Source organism: Hippocampus bargibanti, linkage group LG13 (genome assembly GCF_051943395.1).
Source record: "Hippocampus bargibanti isolate YZ-2025 linkage group LG13, ASM5194339v1, whole genome shotgun sequence".
NCBI lineage: Eukaryota > Metazoa > Chordata > Actinopteri > Syngnathiformes > Syngnathidae > Hippocampus > Hippocampus bargibanti.
This window is the reverse complement of record NC_142746.1, coordinates 14,397,869-14,420,174: the sequence shown is the minus strand read 5'-3', so window position 1 is coordinate 14,420,174 and position 22,306 is coordinate 14,397,869. Positions and strand designations below refer to the sequence as shown.

At 39.4% G+C, this 22,306-nt stretch overlaps 1 protein-coding gene across 1 annotated transcript in view; it reads right to left on the bottom strand.

Annotated features, from left to right (window-relative positions):
- Positions 1-22,306, bottom strand: part of LOC148889445 (neurexin-1a-like) — a 191,114-nt gene that overhangs the window by 108,948 nt on the left and 59,860 nt on the right. The window contains exons 5-8 of the mRNA XM_089011586.1: positions 10,580-10,881; positions 7,789-7,812; positions 6,629-6,790; positions 3,785-4,226 (exon numbers count right to left, since the gene is read on the bottom strand). Of these exons, the coding sequence (XP_088867712.1) occupies positions 3,785-4,226; positions 6,629-6,790; positions 7,789-7,812; positions 10,580-10,881 (930 nt within the window). The remainder of the gene's footprint in view (positions 1-3,784; positions 4,227-6,628; positions 6,791-7,788; positions 7,813-10,579; positions 10,882-22,306) is intronic.

Below are 22,306 nucleotides of genomic sequence, written 5' to 3'. Positions count from 1 at the left end.
TAATAAAGCCATAAAATAATAATTTGCATTTTGAGTGGCAGATGCTTGCAAATGAAGATATGAGAGGCTAATAGTCTATTGCCTCTGGCCAAATGTTTTCACTGTTTCTTGTGAAATGGGAGCACGGCTTAGTTACTTTTCTTCTTAAACTGTTTGTGTTGGGTTGAGAGATTTGGAAGCCCTGAAGCCAAAATTAATTTTCTTCAGGACTGTATGGCATTTTATGGACACGCGTAACACTAAATGGGGCCTTTTACATTTTAGCACACTTACCATAAAGCATGCACATATCTGAATACTGTATCATATTTATTGTATGTGTGACAAATATGCTCAGTATCATGTTAAATTTCTAGTCGTGCCATGAGATGATCATATTAAATATTTGTCTTTATTCAAGATGAGTCAGCACTTTTTCACACGAATTACAATGACTGAAAGAACATTGGGGGGCAAGTGGTATTAAACTCATCCCACCAACATGTTGTTGCCCGTTTTGAGGGTCTTGGCCCCAAACATCTGTTCCAATGCGTCCTTGCCACCGTGGACTGTCCCTGTTCTTTCTAGCCACATCTGTTGTGACTTCCAAGCTTCGCACACTTGGCAAGGGCTGCCCGTTACATAGCCAGAACAGCTCCCTTCAGGTCACAGTTTATGAGCACACTATATCAAACTCATTGGTGAAAAAAGTTTCCCTCATCCTAAAGCAGGTACTTAACTCAGAGTCAACATTTGGGTGGTCAATGTGGTTAGTGATGGGAGTGTCCACCTTCACATTTGTGCCTGGCTCCATAAAACTGTATGACAAGCACAAGATGGCATGGTCAGAACGTATCCATGAATTGAACATTGTTCTAATGTGTTGAATTGACTATTGACTCATCATGTCTTGAAAAAAAAAGAGGAAAATGGAGCACACTAATTCAGTTAAAAAAAAAAAAAACGCAAAAGGACCCATTTGCATGCTATGTATCAGGTGAAGTGACATTGGATCAATTTACCATAGATTTTACCAGTTGTCAATCATTATTACTAATAATTGTGTTTATGATGATTATTATTATTAGGATGATGATGACGAAGATTATTGTTGTTTTTGTCAAATGCCTATTCCCATGGCATAGCTATTGTGTTTTTTTTTTACATTCACACCATCAAGTGATGACTACTCTACAATTCATTACATCTACATGTGAGTGAATACTAGTATTTCATGAGTAATCAAACAGAAGTCAAAAGGATGTTTTTCCCCCTTATCTTTCTGTTCAGATGTAGTCCTTCTAAATTGATGTAAGCGGGAGACAAGAGGTTGTACGCATATTTAAAAGATGGGTTCCTTGTGCTCTGCTTTCTTATTACACTCCTCCAAAGGAAGTGTGCAAACATATACTTGCTACATTGTCGAAAGGCACTAGAGAATCCCTTGGGGATGTGTGCCATCACTAGGCAAGTAGCACATGGACCGTAACACATACGCACAATTTAGGACTATGTTTGGGACATCATTTGTCGCCAAAAGGGTTCAGGCATGTGCGTGTGTGAATGTTGTAGAGCATAAAAAAGGAGGAGATGGATCAAGTACAAGATGGGAACATGGAGATAAAGATGTCTATGTAAAGAGCATGGAGTAGGAGAGAACAATAAAAGAACAGTGCAGATGAACAATGAAGTCAGCACTGGATAAACGATGACACTTCATCAAACTAACAATGCAGACCATACATGAATAATGATGATGAAGCTCCATAAAGTTCAAAGGCTTCAAGAGGTTTGACCCTTACCCTATTGTTAAACGAGAAAGTAAGGCTCTTGTACCTTCTGCATCAGCCGCCAATCCGCAACTTGGCATGATACCTCCTAACTCCACTCACATATCCCCAAAATGTGTTAAACTGAGGATTACTACAATCCAGTTAGGACGATACAGCCAAATCTCTCTATGTGATTGGATTCTCGGTAGGGAGAGCACTCTAGAGATGTGTTGCCTCACTCGGTGTGGATGCACGTGTAGTCATGTTCATAACGGGTGTGTGTGGCTGTGTGTGGCAATGGTGCACACACTGAGGCAGGAAGTGCGGTCCACAACAGAGCAATGTCCATATATCTGTGACCGACACCACTCTGCAGCCCTTACAAGATGAGTGTCACTTAACGTCTCTAATGTGTTGAGGTTACATTATGTCGCCGGAGTCCATTCACAGATCTGCTTCCTGTAGGAAGAGCCTGAATGCAGTCAAGATCATTACCCACTCTTGTCAAGGATTCAGCTCAAGTGTTGCTCATGGAAGACCCGGCTGCGGGGTAATTACGTTGGGCTCTTGTGGTGCACTTGAGTTTTCAGGCAGTCTTGAGTATTAATAGAACATTTGACGAGTCACAAATTGCACCATATGCTTCAGGTTTATCACTCCCGCTCGATTGGTGAATGTTTACTGGGTTATAAAATACTGCTTTAATTTAATGAAATATTAAATTGAAATGTGAACTGAAAATTGGAATTCAAATTACAATGTGGCATTCTTGAATACTTAAAGTAATGTAATAGAACACAAGCTCTTCCATTATACTAGTTAAATATTTATATACATATGTGATCGGCCACATGCTCGCATTTGTATCTCGAGGAATTTTCAGGAAAGTCCACTTTCCTCTCTAGAATATATAAAAAACAAGATACATTATTCTTAAATGGCATTACTCCACAGCTCGGCACTGTGTATCAACTATCTTGGTCCTGGGAGAGACCACGTCCTGTTTCCATGGAAACTTCGACATGGTAGACAGAACAGTGATTCGCAAAGGATCAACAAGATGTTCCGTAGCATGTATGTGAGGACATGACAGATAATGAGCACCACCTAAGACAGAATATGTCTTTTGTTTGCCCCACCATGAATAACAGTCAGAATATTTCATTTCAAAACATGACTTTGGCTTTATAACACTTAGTGCTATGCAGAGGTGGAGAAAGTGTGAGAGGGGGAAAATGCTGAATTCTAACCCAAAGTGATGAATAATTGTGCACATTGTAGCTTTACTATGAACCAAACGTTTTGCTTTTGGTTACAATTACTTCTCAATTGCAACTTTTAAAATGGGGAGTAAAAACTAACAACGAGTACATCCATCTAATTTACAGCCTCAATAATAAAATCAAAAGTGAATCCAACATCTAATCAGACGACGTGTCACAAGAGGGGCCAAAAAGATATTGAGGCAAACTTGACTGGAAGTCTGACGCATGGAGGATGGTCAAAGACCTAGAGAAGAAAACGGCAAAGCCAAGTCGGGATTGACTGTTTCAAAGGAAGTGCTATACTGTCATTTATACTGTAGCGTGCAAAAAAACAGTGAACCCCCATCTGGAATTTTGCATGAAAGGCTGAAAACATGCGATCTGATCTGCAGTTTAATCACAACAATAGACTTACACAGTCTTCTTAAAGACAAAAACATTCAATACAGTATATTGGATTCCCAAAATAAACATCCACAATCACATTTTATGAGCAAATAATGCACATGCTTAGTCTGCAATACCAAAGGGACATGCATGTTGTTGCAACCACAATTTGTGTTATATATTCATTGAGAAATAAAAGTTTATACCACTTAACATTTTTCTTTAAACAATAAAATAACATAGCCAATGGAGGTTTCATAGGTCTTTTACTGAGACTTTACCTTGCTTTGCTTTTCTTTTTTCTAAATCGTTTTATTTTGCCAATGTTTTTGAAGTCAATGGATAGCTTCTTGAAGGGTTGCCCATTTGAAGTGGTCTTACCAGATCTTCCGTCTCGTTGGAAGTCCACGTGGTACCACTCGCCATCATTGACCTTCTTGTTGACTGCCTTGGTCTTTGTAGTCCCCGAGCCCATGTCGAGCAGCAGATACAAGTGGCCATCCAGCATCTCAATGGCAAAGAAGTCCACTTTGAGGATCTGGGGACTTTTAGAATCCTTCTGCTGTTGCTTTGGCTTGCCGTGGCTGAACAGGAGGAGCCCGTTTGGCTCCGTGGTACGGAAGTCAAATGAGATGGAGCCTGTCTTTTTTGCATTCCACTTGTTGAGGACAATGAAAGACTCGGGTGTCTCAAAAGTAATGGGGTCCAAGGTGGCCACATTTTCACATTTGAAGGCCACTGTACCATGTATCTTCATCTTGGGATCTCCTTGCTTGGCCAACCTTGATAGCTCAAGTCTTACATCATTGTTTTTATACACAACCTGGTGAGAAAGAGGAAAAAAAAAGAATATGTAAATTGGCAATGGAATATATTTTTTTAAATACAGGTATATTTTTGTGAATACATTGTGGGTTTACGAATGACAGGTCAGTGTGACAGTTTTAGTTATTTTTTGTTTGTTTACGTCCTCTTTGTGCTCCGCATAAAAAAAACAATCTGATGTTGCCTACATGGAATCTAAGTGAGAAGTCTGCAGGACTATGCACTCTTTTCAGAGAGTTACCGAGTCCCCTTAGCAAGATTTAAGGGATGTTCTGTGGAGTAAAGTTAAACCCACTGGCTGATTGCTTTTCCTGTCAGAGAAGTTCCAGGGCTGATGTAACAAAAGATATTACAATAGTTTTCAAATCCACGTTAAAGTGTTCCCTTGACAAGTAATCCCCTGAGAATGAAGGACACATTTCCAACTTTCTCTGCCGTAGACGTGCACTCCTGGAAGGATTGCCCGGAAATATTCACATTCGTCCAGGAACGGAAGCCATCACAACTGGACTGTTGATTTTGAAAGACAACCATAAAAGTCCATGACTATCCCGCACACAACTTGCCTCGCTCCAACAAGGTGCGGGATAAAAAAAATTCACAAGGAGTCTTCAATCCATCAATCGACTAATATGTTCCACTGTGCAATTACGTGTTTTTTAACAGTTGTCATCACTTCTTCTTCACATTCTGGCATCATGAGACCAAGAATACACCTAACAATCGATCAACACTACTGCCCTGTACAAGTTGACAAAAGAGATGTTCTCAGAGGGGCATTTGCCACTAATCCTAGAGTGTCACAGTGTACCGTCAGAATGCTGTAACAGAGAAACTGGAAGCATCGCACGATAGCATAAAATAGGACATTCTCTGAAATGGCTTTATCAAACATGTTTCGTGAAGTTTCCCTTTCAGCTTCTTGTCACAGGGTATCCAAGTTGTTAAAAATGCTCTGCAGCCCTGATTAGCTGGATGTGAGCTTTAAAACGTTTAGGGAAGGTCAAATTCAGTTCACCCCATGGTTGACCCTAAAAGATTACACAACACAGAAAACCATTTTTTCCGTTACAATTAAGTCTATTTAGAGTACTGTAATTTATATGAACTACGATACACGACCATAAAGAAATATCCACTGCTTACTCACTTAACCATTGCATTATGTCATTTTGTTTTGCAGATAAGTGGCGCGAGTCATTTCATTAACAGGTAAGATGGCAGAAGCTAACACATGCCCTGAATGAAAATCAGCAATCTGTTGATGACGTCTCAGCGAGACAAATAACGGCTACACTGTGTCAAGAGGGGGCACTATGAGGACAACTTTGCCGAAAGAAAAGTGCTGCTGTAATGGGGCTTAAACAAATTAGACACAGCAATAACCACATTATTATCCAATCTGCATAATGACAGCATCGCTTGAGTAAGAGTAGCAGTAATGACAGGATTCCTTTGTACCATCCAATAATGCATTTTACAATGAGACATTTACTAGCTAATTTTAGGGAAAGATTTTTCGATCAAAGATGACTGGGGTTATTCTAAATAGGCCTCATTTGGGAATTTAAACACATTTGGCAAGGTGAATGTGACTCGCGTGTTTTGATGAGGCTAGGGAAACAAATACTAACCATGTAGAAAACATATTTTACTAGCTGAGCTATACGTATTTTACTGTGTATGGAGTATTGTGCTGCTGATATGATTATTGTAACTACTACACACACCAAATAAGCCAATATGTCTTTTATAGCATTCTTGTATTAGTATAGGAGATATGAGCTGAATGAGTACAAGTCAAGAGGTGAGCAGCAGCATTCTGGACCAGCTGGATATGCTTTCAGGAGAATTGGCTTATTCCAAAGTAAAGTGAATTACAGTGAACGAGCTGAGATGTGACAAAGGCATGAATTACTGTCTCAAAGTGCTCATGAGAAAAAAATTGTACTTTCACTAGCTGCACAAGATATAAGAAGCTGCATTTAACAACGGCACCAAATTTGTCAGTCAAGTTTAAAATCACTGTACACTTCAAGACCAAAGTTTGAGACTATTGATTTGAGATATGGAGACAGATCATTTCATATGGATCCCTCCGCGCCTCTTGAGTATGGAGGACATTGAGAAATATGTATCTTCACTGTGAGCTTGTTGAAGCAAAATAAAGCTTTTGTGCATGTGCTTGTATGGGCATATGTGTATGAATGTGAGTACAAGAAAAAGTCCTCACAATATGGAAGTATGGTTTGGATTTGATTTACCTTTTTTTGTCTCACAGTGGAGAAATTTACATTTCACAGCAACAAAGTTATGAAAGGAAGTTGAGAGTTTATGGAGTTCTTAAGTGTTACTCTGACTCCTCGATAGCTTCAAATCACAGCGCAAAGTGGTATTTACCTCTTTGAGGCAGCCCATGAAGTTGTTGCTCACTGGAGACCCAGGCAGGTCCGCTGTGCTCGGACTCCCTCCCACATAGAAAAAGTCATCGGAGCCAAGCATGGTGTAGTCCTCTTGCGTATATCCCGTGGTCGTCAGAATTCCATCAACAGATATTGTTACCTAGACAACAAAGCACAGCGAGAAGAAATACTATACTCAGCCTACGTTACCTTTATTCCTTCCCGTCAGAGATGAGTTTTCCTCAACTTATTTTCCAGAAACCCATTTTCATGTCTGTTCATGTCTTTTTTCTTGTACTGTTATTTTGTCCAAATGATTATTTGGGGGACCGCATGCCCCCAAAAGGAGTGCTGTTTTAAAGAGTTAGTGAACTGTTAAGGATACATTGTTAGTATAGCCTCGAATGCAACTTAAAATTATTTAGCAGACACAAAAATGGTGTTAGTAGAATGTTAACTGCGCTTGTTTAACTCAAATATTAGTCCACTGAACGAACTGCTCTAAAAAGAAGTCAGATGATAGTGTTGGAGTACATGCGATGTAAGGCAAAATTAGTGTTTGAAGAATGGGCAAAGACAAAAAAATAAGCATGCACATCAGTCACTCTTGTCTTTTTGATCATTTTCATACAAAAAGAAAGTGACTGGGTCACGGACAGCGGAAACACTTGCTAGTTGCATTAGATGCATGCAAAAACTTATGGACACTGCCAAACCACAATAAGGCATGAGAATGCAGAAGACAACCACAGCTCAACTGTCACATTCAAGTTGACAAATGGCATGTGTTGAAAAATGTAGTAAAAATGAAAGCCATGCCAAATGAGTGAAGAGCCAAAGGAAGGTCAGCCAGATGGCGAAGGGATCCTAATATAAAATATATTCGAATTGAGGTTTATAAATGAGTGTCTCAAGCAAAATTGGACAGGAAACAAGTACAAAGCAAAAACGATTAGGAAGATACAAATGAGGGAGAAAATAAACAAATCAAAAAACGTATAATAAATCTGAAAAGTAAGCAGAAGAGTACCAACCGCTAATTGCCTGTTTTTGTAAATGACTAAAGTACAAAAGAAAAGCGGGAAAAAGAAAATACACGGCAAACCCAAACTGAGGAACAATTAGTATGATATCTACCGAACAATGTAGTTTGTTTACCATAGCGTGTCCAATGCCTGAGTGCTTTGTGGAAAAGGGGGGAGAAAGGAAATTAAAAACTGTGAACAGAATAACGATTGTTACTCAAATCATATATGATGGTCAATACTGTTAGTACATTGTTAAAAGGGCAAAAACCATCGTGGTTAGTAGAATGACACATTCCATGGATGATGTTAGTTTGTTTTGAAGCATGTTAGTCACAGAGAGGTAGTAGGGCAAAATAATGTTCACAAGAAAAAAGCAGACCTAGACCTACGTTATTTAAAAATAAATACAAAAACATATATTTGTCGACTAGGTGTAAGATCTTAGTCAATGAAGTTCTACATGTTGACATTAGTTGACATTTCTGATAATGTCTTTGTCAATTGTTATTGGTGGTTACATGTGCTTAGCTTGTGTCCCAAGAGTGTGTTTTGTGGACATTGTCCACAAGCTTCCCCTAGAGTCACACACAACTGGACCTCCTCTCTGTATTTGACTTCAATTTACTTGGTAGAACCATTTCACTGCAGAGGAAGGCAAAAAGACCAATCCAAACATTTCAGAGGCAACGTATTAAATTGAAAAAGACAGTTAGGGAATTGTTATGGTACTCTGATTATGTTCTTCTACCTGATGAAGGGTTTGCAGAGAAGTACGCGGACATCAGCCATCTAGTATAAAGTTCATCATTCACATTGACTGCATGACAACATCTCTATGACAAATAAATGTGCCTAATATAGGAGAACAAATGCGACCTTTGTACAAAGTACCTGCAAATCATTTAGGAAATATCTGACACACTAACATTCCAATCTTTTGTAACAAAACTATGTTCCTAATAAGTTCTCATACTTAAAGAACAACCGATGTCACTTTTTTGTTTCCTAACTGACATCAGAAAAACGTTTTATAGCATCTAAAATACCCAAAACACGCAGTATGATATTTTTATTCAAATGCAAAAAAAAAAATCAAAATTACTTAAAGTGTCTAAAAAGTACTTCAATTTGAAACCGGAAGTGGCCAGTTTCAGAAGGTCCCGACCCCATGTTCGTGGTGTCATGGCAAGACGTCTTGCCTCGCTCGAGAATCAAAACAATGGCTTCAGATTCGGAGAATATGCTTTCTTGTTATTCATCTAGTTATGAATATGATTCAAATAGTTCTGAAGAGGAAAGCATACATGTTTGCAATCGATTAAATAATTTATTCCGTGTCATTCTGATGGGGGAAATGTAGCACCGAATCTGTGTCATCTTGGAGGGGGGGAATGTAGCACCGAAAAGAGGCAGAAGAGGGCGACAAAGCTCTGTGGAAAGTTCAGTGGAAACGGGCTGATTAATTCCTCACAATTTTTGTCAGTGAATATCAAATAGATGCTCGGTGCCACACACAAGGATTCACCATCGCATTATGTATGTGTTTTCCTTCTAATTTCGCTATCAATATGGATCAATGTAAATTTCTCCACTGTGAGACTAATAAAGACAAATCCAATCCAATCAAACAACACGAAGTTTTCAGACCAAACAAAGTATTGCAAAATGCATTGAGGTGATGCAAGGTATGTCCTTTCTCACTGAGGGGCGTTCCTTCAGTGACGTAGGGTGAGGACTTGTCATCAACTCAAAAACGAGACTTCCGGAATATTCAGCGAGAGTCTTAAAATGTAAAATATAGCGATATGCGGCGGAATCTTTGTAAAATACGCTCAGTAGAAGTCATTTTACAAATTATGGACACAACTTTTCCGGGGACGTCGGTTGTCCTTTAAGTTTGATTTCGCGGAATAGTTGTGTTAAATTCATTCTGGCTACCTGATAGCTAATTTACAACAGATTCATGTCAGGTAATTGAACACCTAAAAAACACTATCTGCAAGAAAAGAATATGTTGTAAATGTTATTGATTTTCATACCATTTAAGGTATCAGCGAAATTAGCAATAAAGTCTGCTCCTGTGGGGCCCCTATCGTGCATGTGTCCCTACTCCAACGCATTTGATTCAAAAGGGCAGCTCACAAACAAACTTTTCACAAGCCTAATAACGACCACTCATTTGAATAATGTGTTTGGTCACAAATAACTCAAGGTACCACTGTATATCATTTCTTTGTATTAAGTGAATGAAAAACATTTACAGTATACGTCTGTGTAAGCTCTCAGTCGTACAGGAGTGGTCCATCGATGAAAAGGTTTCTTCAGCCGTCATCTGTACTGCTTTGAAGGTGTCGGACGTATTGCTTCTGTATAGGGCTGAAACTACCAGTAAGACTTTAGTTCGCTGAAGAAGCATCTTGGATAAGAAGCGAAACATCCGACACCTTCAAAGAAGTACAGATGACGGCTGAAGAAAACTTTTCATCGGTTTACAGTATACTTTATATAAAAAAATTGTTGTTTCTTCCACTCATCTGCTTTCTCACCCAATTCAATAAATTATTCAACATTAAAGTTCGGAAATCCTTATAATAACAATGACGTCATATTTTGAGGTTAATCAGAATCAGAAAGCCTGTAATTGTCCCACAATGGGGAAATTTGCTAATGTCATTCAAACATGACATGATAAAGCTGGAACCCATAACGTAACATAAGTTAAAAATTAAAAGCAATTTTCGTCTTCACGCTTTCAAATTGTTGTTTTCGGCTTTATATCTCCACCTGACAAAGGCAAAGTTTTGATTCAGCAGTCTAATTTCGGCATCCGAGGATTACACCGTACGAAACTGTATGATGGTCATGATTTAAGTGAATGTTGCATATCATGTAGGTATCTTGTTCATCCACAGTACTGTTACCTGACGTAGATTCCTTGTTACTTTGACATCATGCCAATCATTGTCATTAAATTTCCCATTGACTGGCTCCACCAGAGCTTCAAAGGCTCCAGACCCCAAATTAATGACAAGAGACACGGCCCCATTTTTCAATGCCAGGTTGACGTAGTCGGCCGATTTGCCGGTGTGCAGCATCAGTCCATTCCTCTGGAGGGTTTTGAATGACAATGTGATTTCATCGCTGCTGCTTTGAATCGGGTTCAAGGACAAGTCGTAACAGAAGAACTCAGATCCTTTGAAGGTTGCAACATACTCTTCTTTCCCTGCAGAGACAAAGAGAAAATGTGGTGAATTAATAACGTTCCTGCGTGGGTGCCTGTTGGAACGCTTTCGGAGAGGGAAAAAAAAGAGAAAAAATATCAGTGTGGTCTGATTAATAATCAACATAAATTTTCAATAGATACCTACCACGGCCCAGGACCATAGGCGAGTGTGGTATTGTATTTAGTGACTTGAAATTCCAGTGTGAGTGGAAATACTTTTATATTTAACATTTACATTAATAAAATATGATTTTTTTATTGTGTACTCTACTCTTGGTTTCATTTGGTTATTTATATATATATATATATATATATATATCCCCCCAGTTACCAACATTTAGTGACAACAAAAGGAACCACTGAGTGTTCAGCATTTTCCTCGGGGACACCGAGAGGTCTCAAGTGAACCAAAGGAGTCAAAGCGACAGGCCCCCTGTTACAAGACACCCACTCTACTCATTTATCCATGGTGCCTATAAAACGGAGGTGAAACTGCAATTGTAATCCCCATTCCAAAAAGCGAATGCGTCATCGGGTGAACTGGATATACCTTTCTTCACGAATACTGAGCAGTGGGAAAATGGTTGCTGTCTCTACATCAAATATGACAACACGACGCTTTTTGCAGAGACTCAATGCCATCAGCCAGATTGACAGTGCAGATTATATGAGCTACTACATTAAAATGACTGATGGAACAAAAAGAAAATAATGAATACCCTGTATCCTATACCAAATGGTCTTTCCATCCTCTCCTGCAATCCTAGTTTACAAGGGGAAAAATAATCTCAACAAAAGCATATCGGCCAACGGCTGCCCTCTCAGAACACCTCTTGCTGTTTTAACAGAAACATTGTTCGTGAAAGTTTACACTTAGGTTATCATCTGTTTAACCTGCTTCCTTGCAGAAAGTACTCCAGGTGTGTCATTGCCAAAACAAACACACTCAAGAACCACTTTTATCCCAACACCATTACCTTTCTGAATGTAAATATGAGCTGACCGAATACAGTTAGCCCTATTTGCATTTTATTCCTATTCATAGCAAGGACCATATAGTACCTACAAAACACACAAGCGTAAGTCGGCACTAACTGGTCATGATCATTGTTTGCTGAAGTGAAGTCGGAAAATATTTCACTGTTTCAGTATTTTGCTGAATATTCATTGCCAAATAAATCAAAATTATTTTTATAACTTCATCCATCATACTGTGGGAGTAAATAAGTGCAATTGGAATGTGTAATCTTCTACCCATCCACTCATGCTGACTCTTTCAGTCAGATATTTTTGTACAATACATGCACGCAGTCTCAACACATCCATGTTCCCAGTTTTTGTAACTCAGGAAGTTAATTACATTATTGTGCTATGATGCTACATATCCTAGGTGGCACAGTAGGCAACTATCGGGAGTTAGGACGTCGCAGAGGTGTAGGCTTCAAATCCAGCACTGGTCCTCCTGTGTGGAATTTGCATATCCACCCCTGTGGGGATTTTCTACTAGTATGACAATTTCCTCCCACATTTTAAAAACATGCATGGTAGATTAATGGAACACTTGTAAACTTGACTTGTAAAGAGTCACACAAATGTTGCGTGTGTCTACAAATCAAGAATCACACAATGCCGAGATGGGGAAAAAAGGATTTCAATGACGAGTAGAAACAAGGAACTCCTCAACATCTGAAAGATAGTGTGCATGTGAATGGATGTTGTTGAGCTTTTAAAAAAAACTAGTTTAGACATATAACAAGCTATTAAAACCACTAGCAGAAAATAAGCCACACCAATATAAATAGGTGAACAGCAGTCAGGCATGCTACAACAGCGTAACAAGTAAAACGGGGTTGCTGTCCACAGCAATTTGTCAACTCATTGATTCACCCTTTAAGGCCCTATACAGCACCTCTGGGATAACTACATGAGGCCGTAATTGAAGTTGACTGGAGGTTGGTCTTTTTTTACTGTGAACCCTATCAGTGAGAGACCTCAAATTCTGTTCACTACCACAAGCTCCGGATCACACAACAAATAAGGGCACTGGTTGGGGGGGTCATTCTCATCTCTTGCCTTCTTCATACCAGCAATTCACTGTTAATTCCTTTAAAAAATGAAGGAAGAATTGTGACGGTGTGGTGTGTAGCGTGTGTGTGTGTGTGTGTGTGTGTGTGTGTGTGTGTGTGTGTGTGTGTGTGTGTGTGTGTGTGTGTGTGCGTGCGTGTGTGTGTGTGTGTGTGTGTGTGTGTGTTTATAGATTTTTATAGACAGGTATATATATATATATATATATATATATATGTGTGTGTGTTGATGTGCAGGGGGCATGGTGCGTGAGAATTGATAACAATTTGGTACTCATCCCATTGGTACTTTTGCAAAAGTGCAGGCAACCAATTACAGTGGGACCTTGGCTTATACACTTAATTGGTTCAGAGACAGCGTGTGTAAGGTGAAAAGTGTGTATCCCAAAAATTAATTTCCCATATGAAACCATTAAAATAAGAATAATCCGTTCCCAGGTCTCCATAAAATATATTTTTCAACTAAATAAGCCTTAAAACTACAAACAATATACATTATTCTATGTATAATATATGTGCAATTGTATTGTAATGAAAGAAGAAGTCATTTTATTTACCTTTGTGGTGGTCGTTGATGGCTTGATGGAATGGAGTGGCAGATTGGAGAGAATTGCAGTTTGAAAGGAGTCACATTCCATAAGGACTGTAATTAAAGAAATTAACTGTACTGTAAAATAAAGTCGTTTTATTTACCTTTGTGATGGAATGGGGTTCAGACTTCTCTTCCTGTGTTATGAAAGTCCAGTTCGGGATCTTTTTCCAAAAAAGGCCGGTCTCATCTGTCTTAAATATTCGCTGAGGAACATAGCCTTCTTCTTTCACCATTTCGAGGAATGATCCCTTGTATCAATAAACGGCAAACTTCCAGGTTGCCGCATGACGATATCAGAGTGAACTAGCCGTGCTTTCTCGGATATACAGTAAAGTCTCGTTATATCGATATCGGTTATAACGATAGTACCGCTTATTACGATATTATTTTCATTTCCCTTGCACATTTCTAGTCTTTTTATGTATAATTAGTACCGTTTAGTACGATACCCGGTTGTTACGATAATCCGGTTATTACGGTGCTCCTTTTCATCCCCCGCCGGCCATTTTTGTTGTTTACATCGATATATCCGTCGCGCCATTGGTCAACTTGGTCACGTGTCTTGTTACGTGAGCAGCTCTCCCAAGCAGACGCCATTTTCAGACGGCAGCTCGTGTGTATCAGACGGCTGCTCGTGTGTCGTCAACAATGGACTGTTTTGGATGCCATCAGAGCAATTTCCAAAGCGTGGAGCACGGTGTCCGAAAACACCATCAAGAACTGCTTCCGTCACTGCAAATTTGAAAATCCAGGGTGCAGTGAGGAAACATCTGCAGCTAACGAAGAGGATGACGACAACATTCCTCTTGCAGTGTTGGCTGAAAAGCTAAAAGTCGCCGACATTGCATCGTATGTCGCAGTCGACAAAGACATTGCGACATTCCCAAGCTCATCAGATGCGGATATCGCAGCGGAGGTCAAAGCCAAGTATGCCACAGTAGATTCCCGTGATGATGATGATGCTGATGACGATGAAGAAGTAGCGACTGAATGCACACCTTTTGCAACTTCGACAAAAGCGTTGCAAGGGGTTGCGGACACGCGATCTTTCTTTGAATCCGTAGAAAATGCATCCGGTTTTTTAGAAACGTTAAACAAGATGGAAGTGTTCATATTAAAATATAAAAATGGGAAGCAGAAGAAGATTGATGACTTTTTTAAATAGCTTACATACATACTAATTGCAGTGTTATGTACATGTACTGTTACATGAATGCAAGCGTTTTTTGCAACAATGTTTGTTGTGTTGTCTGCTGAAGCGTCATGATTTTGAAAATGACTGTACATTCCATACTGTGCATTAAAGGGCAACCAACATCACTTTTTGTGTTTCTTGAGTCAGTCAAAAAGCTGTTGTAACGTCACAGCTGCGCGCCGGCATTCTATTCAGCCACTCTCGAACGTCACGTAAGTTATGTAAACGTTGCAGTTTTGGTTTTTCATCCATGTACAGTATTTAATTGTGTTGCATCCAGATATCTTTATTGTTTACAACAATCACTGTTTTTTATATGATTGTACATGCTGGCGTTCGTGGCTTCGTGTGAATAGAACTTGACGATTTAGCATTGGTTGGTTGCATTTTTGAAAGGAAATAGTCATTAAAAGTGTAAAGACGTTTTTATTTTATGCACAACTTTATTTTTCACTTCACTACTGTACAAAAAACATGTTAGATACGCAATCCATGAACCCAATGATGAAATTACATGCCATAACAAAGATGCCGCATTTACGCCCCCCCCCCCCCCCCCCCCCACAGGATCGGATATATCGATAGTCCCGGTTATATCGATATTTTTTCGGATTCCCTTGCGTATCGATATAACGAGACTTTACTGTAATTGCTTTATTCACACTGTCGCCGGCTCACTGCTTTTCGTTAATCCAAATTAACAGAAGTTTTTCAACCTCTTCTATTGCCCCAGACCGTTGCTTTGACAGCACGGAAACACCTTTAGCAACACACGCAGCTTAGCATATTGGTACTGGGATGTTAAATCAGACAAATGCACACCTCGTTCGTGTTTCTCAATGATCTCCTTCTTCTCCTTGGCTGTAATTTTGATTGGCTTCTTCGGCTGAACACAAGCCTGTGGTGGAGTCTTTTTTGGTCCCATAACAGCAAAAGTATCTGTAAAAAATCCGTGAAGAGGATCGACGTGTGCACTCAGGGAAAGGGGGTGTGGAAAGGTAGGCCGGCTGGGGCGCTGTTCGGTCGTGTGCTTTGGTGTTCTTCCGCCGAAGATTATTTCGCCAGCCATGGTGGGGCGGCGCTCCATGTGTATCCCGAAAGGTAGTGCGTACTCCAAGGTTTAATTTTCATAAATTTAACGTTCGTAAACCGAAAAATTCGTACGGCAAGGTGTTCGTAAACCGAGTCCCCACTGTATATAAATGTATTTACTTTACACCAGTGAGGAGTTGAAGCATAGACTCTTGCAAAATATGACAGAAAAGACTCTTGCAAAATATGACAAACTGTCTGTCAAATGATGGACATTTTCGGGGAAAAATGTTACCATTGAAACAAACTGGACTTTAATGAGCGAGTTGACTAGAGTCATACATCAGGCAAAATCTCATCAACAAGAATCATCACTCAGCACACAGCTGGACTTAGAGCCTGCCGCAAACATTCTGCATTCTAAAATAGGATTATGTAAAATCAGTGTCATTTCTATATTTACTAATCCACCTACTTCACAAGGCCAATGATGTTTGAGGACGGTTATTTGACATTTGTGGCAATTATCCCTCTTACATATACCTGAGGCTGACTGCTACAAAATTTCTAGTAACTGCCATACTCCACTTTTTGGTATAGCATGCTGAAAGGAAATGCAACTTTCACCATTAACACTCTACTGTTCATGTGCCACGAAACCGCCACGTTTCTGCAGGCGGTAAAAACCAGCTATTTGAAGGTCGTTGTTCTGTCGCTTCTTCTGTGTCTTTGAGTGTGTTCCGTGGTCTTGAGTCAATCAAAGCCCTGCAAGCTGCTGGCACCTCCTTGCCCTTGAGTCATGACACCAAATGGGAATAGGAATAAAAGCTAGCGCCTTTAGTCTTTTTCCAGACAAGAGAGGATAAAAAAAAAAATACTAGAACAGAGTGAAAATGTGCTCCCAACCAAGGCCATACATAGATTGGGGCTTGAACTTTGGTCGGGTGTTGTTTTGAGTCATTAGCAACAGATCTTGAACACCCTCAGACTTATATAAAAGTGTCGTATACTTTTTGACAACATTGATTTCATTCCGCACTGTTCTAGTAGGTGGAATTTGTATTGATGATCAACTTGTACAATCGGTGACCTCTCTCACATTGCCTTTGCGGTTGCAGTGCAGAGAAAGCTGGCAATATCGATATGGAAAGAAGATATGGAAATGCTGCTATGCACAGTGTCTGAAATAGCGTCTGCCCGGTGGCCCGGGGCGTACAACTTTTACATTGGGCGTACAATTTTCAAAACGTCTCGGCCCGGATGGCCGACAACTTCTTTAAGAAAATAGAATCGATTTTTTTCAAATCAAAAGTTTGTTTTATTCACGAACGCAAAAGCCACAAACAAAACGCTACAAGCCACGCGGACTTCTCTTTCTCAGCAGCTTTCAAAACTCTCAAGTACACTTTTCAGTCAGGGTGTAGTCCGAAACAGGCTTCTGATTGGCTGCTGGTGCCGTGTATGCAAATTGCCAAAAAACGTTCGTTTGGCAATTGAACATTGCATTGTGCACCATGACAACAAACCACAACTGGGGCAAAATCTTCAGCAAGGGTTATTTACCATAAATTAGACAAGAGGGCATTTGTGGTAGGCACTTCCTTGATTAAAAAAAAAAACCTTTATACTTCACAACAATGGTTTTTTTTTGGCGATTAGACGTCTTTTTGTGTTTTAAGTTGTGAAAAAAGGCGCAGGCAACTTCATGGCCGGGTCGGAAACTTTCCAAAGTTGTTTGCCCGGGTGTCCACTTTTTGTCATGAGTTTCAGACACTGCTATGCATATGGGTTCAATGCCAATAAACTGTCATTTCAACAACCATTAACAAAACTGATAATTTAGAAGCAAAACTGTTGTTGTATATTTAAACGGTGCAACGTGCAGGACTCTCGGAAGTCTACGATATACTGCGGACAGGAGACTCCTCATCAGTCACTTCAGTCTGACACTAATCTGGCATCTGCTGCTCTATGCCTGATTTTTAAATTAGCTTGCACCCAGTGGAGCACACTGCCTGTCAACATCAAATCATAACACTGTGACTCTAAAACAAACTTGGCAGTCAGCACTAGTGTAAAGTCCTTGACTTTAATTGTCTTTATTCTGTTATTGTCTTTAATGTATAATTTGAAGTAAAATCTTAAATATTGCTGACTAGAATGCATCATTACGCTTGATTACATGCCCACCTCTAGGTCATTTTTTCTTTCACTTCAAAGTCATCCAACGTTAGAGCTTTAACAAAAATGTGGACATTACGGAAGACAAGAATCCTTTATGTGATTTAATAAGCAGTGGTTACAATAAGGGTATGTTTAATATTTGACTGTATATTAATTGTAACCTATTGTTGAAGTCACAATGCTTTGGTCATGACAGTCAAATTTTTACAACAGCATTTTGTTGGAGTCTTTTTTAGGCACTCTGTCACATTATAAATATCGCTGCTTTTAGGCAGAATTCTTTCAACCTAACACTATCACTTTTCAGGGGGAAAAAGCATGTTTGATGAGCCATTACCATTGTGTTGTCCAAGAAAGCGAACCACTTTCCAACCTTAGGTGGGCGAATCATTTGTCAAATTAACAGACTCACACATTTTAAAATGGGTGGTTCAGACAAAAGGGCCATCATGTGTAAGATGTTGATTTTATTTATTTATTTTTAATAGTCATATCACGAGCTCATACATTTTCTTTGCAGATGGACAAGTGACAATTGAGGGTACCAACTTCAATAGTGGCAGAGAGTATATGCTGAATTTGAATGATATAGTGACATATGTATATACTGTACATACAAGTCCAGTGTATGGAGATACAATCATTTCTGTTTATTAATGTCTTTTATTTTCCAGCCAAATCGTGAATTTCACTGTTGCTCGCTGCATCATTGTCTCAGCAGGAGATTGCACTGTCAACCCAATCCCTTGTAAAATGAGAAATGTTGTTTTTCAGCTTCCAGTGACAAGCACACTTTGAAAGACTTTTCATCAGGTTCACGAAAAGTTCACAACTTAAATAGGATGGATCACACACACCACCGCTATGACAACACTCGAAGAGGACCAGCTCGATCATAAATATGTTAAAGCCATCCAATGAAGACCAAACAATTTCATTGCCTTGCAAATGACTGATTTTGGGTTCCAATCCCTTTCCATTCAACTTCTTTTCTCTGGCAGCCTATTAAAATCAGGCAGAAAGAGTCGCAAGTTAGCATCATGAAACCACTCTTAGCCTGTTAGGGGTTTGATCGTGACAGGACTTTTCAGAAGCTCTGAATTCTTTAAAACATATGTTCTTTTATCAGGACACTATTGGAAATACCTAATAACTAACTGGTCTTTCAATATGACATAAGAGAAATCAATTTTAGAAATGTGGGAGAAACCCCATACGGAGAACATGCAACAGCCACACAAGGCCAGAAGTGGAATTGATCACCTGTGCACTGTGAGGCAGACGTACTCTACCAGATAGTGTAACTCACTTTTTGTATCAACTGGAAGATGGATGTGTCGTTACTGCACGCTCTGTTGGATGCATGCGGATATTTGACAGAAAGAGTCAGCATGTGTGGATGGGTGCGAGATTACACATTCCAAGGGCTGTTCGACACACTGTCATTTAGTTGCACAGTATGATGGATGCCTTGCTGAGTTCAGAGAGAGAGTGAGCGCGAGTGAGAGACTGAGAGAGCGAGAGATTAAGAGAGAGTCCAGAAGTCAGATTGTAGAAACTCATCTGATGGATCCATTCAGTGAGTCATTAAATAAGGAAGAAGGCATCAATTAAGCATTTATTAGAACATGTTGCCAATATTATGAAAGATTCTAACCGGGTGGTTGCACAAAGAAAAGTCTGTACATCGCAGACCAATTTAAATTCTTGAGAAAATCTACGCTGTCAAAATCATCAAAATATTTGAGAATGAGGATTGCTGCTAAAACTTTTGCCAATTGTGGATTGATCCTTTCATGAAGCAAATAATAAGAAATGAAGTGAATAATGACTTTGGCTGGCAAATTTAGCGTGGCACCATATCCGGGTTGGTAATTACCTTTTAATGAAATTCCATTTATCGGTGAAAAAAATCACAACAATAGAGGGTTTTTTTGCCTTAACTTTTGTTTTTCAAACAGGGTGGGAGAATATTTATGATTGTTCATAAATGCTGCTGCAAAACAAGTGTTGCTCATTTTGATGAGAATAAAAAAATAATTCGTGATCAGTGCATGTTCTCAGAATGAAAATAGTCTTTGGGTGAAGTGTCAGCCTTCAACCTGAAATTGTCGCCAGCCGCATTTAGACAAATGCTACTCACGCCAACAGTACGACCGATGTCTCCGGACAAGTTGTGTCCATAATTTGTCAAATGGCTTCAAATGACTTCTACTGAGTGTATTTTACAAAGATTCCACAACATATAGCTATATTTTCCATTTTAAGACTCTCGCTGAATATTCCGGAAGTCTTGTTTTTGAGTTGGTGACGAGTCCTCACCCTACGTCGCTGAAGGAACGCCCCTCACCGAAAAAAGGACACATTGTAGCAGTTCTTCCATCACGTCAATGCATCTTGCTGTACTTGTTCGGTCTGAAAACTTTGTTTTGCACCAAAAAGAGGCAGAAGAGGGCGACAAAGCTCCGTGTAAGGAATTAATCAGCCTGTGGAAACGGGCTGATTAATTCCATACACGGAGCTTTGTCACCATTTTCTGCCTCTTTTTTGGTGATACACCCCCCCCCCCCTCCCATTGCCTAAACATGGCACGGAATAAATTATTTAATCGATTGCAAAAATGTGTGCTTTCCTCTTCAGAACTATTTGAATCATATTCATAACTGGATGAGTAACAAGAAAGCATATTCTCCGAATTTGAAGCCATTGTTTTGATTCTCGAGCGAGGTAAGACGTCTTGGGGTGACACCACAAAGAAGGGGGCGGGACCTTCTGAAACTGACCACTTCCGGGTTCATTGTTTTGCAGATTTTGGACACTTTCAGTCATTTTTATTGGTGTTTTGCATTTGACTAAAAATATCGTTTTGGCTATTTTAGATGCTATGAAACGTTTTTCTGATGTCAGTAAGGAAACAAAAAAGTGATGTCAGTTGTCCTTTAAGTCTCCAATGGACCTATCATGCATGTTTTGGGAATTTGTGTCAAAGATGAGGCGGTTATACTACCTACTCTTACACCGTCCCACCCATCCTCAAACTGTTTCATTAATGTAAAAAATAAAAATGGAATTTAGTGCTCACTGCATCTGTTGCCATTGAGGAACGATGTGGTCTGCTCCACTTCCCCAAAAGCCACAGCCCTCCAGTGCACATCCCTCCAGCTCCATCAAAACTCAAGACTGCTCCAAGCAAGCATGCCAACCGTGCCAGGTCTGCATTTGTGACTATTAAAGCCATCCATTAAACTGTCATCAGAGTGAGTAATGGTGTGGCCGCGTTGTAGCGAAGCCTGCAGGATCATCTCATTCGATATTTCCTGAGTTCCTGTGGTTGGCATTTCTATGGTTTGGAAAACCCCCTGATGGGCTCTTTTTGGATCTTTTCTCCGCTACTTCAACACCCTACACTCAATATTAACTAATTCACTGCCAGACGTACAAAAATGTATCCACTCAAGTGCCAGGGTTTTTGTCATTTTCACTGAAGTTGCAGAATATTGAGGAAACTTAGACTCTCTTCTTTCATCAAAAAAAAGAGTGCAGTCAATGAGTTAAATTGTTAAAATGTGCATGCTCGTTGTGTGACAAATAAATGGTTTCTTATCTTGTATTACAAATGTCATGACATGTAAAAGTAAAATATCTAATCAATTCTTGGATAAACATCATTAAGTTGGTTTGCCAAATATTTTGTGCCTTTAATATGTATTTGATTGTATAAAAAGCAGGGGAACACTGACTTGCATCATTCGAATGAGCAGAAATGCCGCAAAACTTGATGCACATGACGTTCATCCAGTAGACTCCAAACCAATGTATCATTTCCAATTACAATGAAACAAACTAATAAATTTCCACATCACTAATGTTGAAGGGGACATATTATGGAACATTGCTTGTTTTCGTTGCTTTTCACCTCATAGTTTGGTTTCCAGAGTGTCTGCCCATCCAGTATGAAGTAGGAAATTATACAACAATGTAAATCTTTTAGAGTTTCCTATTCCTGAGTCCTATTGAGTAAGAACATTCTATTTCCATCAAAGTTTATGTGTAGGAGGCCATGGCCATTAATATTTTTTCCATGTCTTTTTTTTGGAGGGGGAAAATCCTCGACAATACAAATAATTTTAAAAACACATGCATATATTACAATGTAATCATAAAGGGTATCATATTTGGGTTACTGTTTAGAGAGTTACCAAAGAGAGTTTCTAAAACAAATTACACAAATGTACATCATAAACAGTTGCTAGTTCAAAGCCGTCTAATGTTAGTATTGCTCAGATAGAATTTAAGATTTAAGAGTTAGATGTGGCTTTTTTTAAACATGTGTAACAA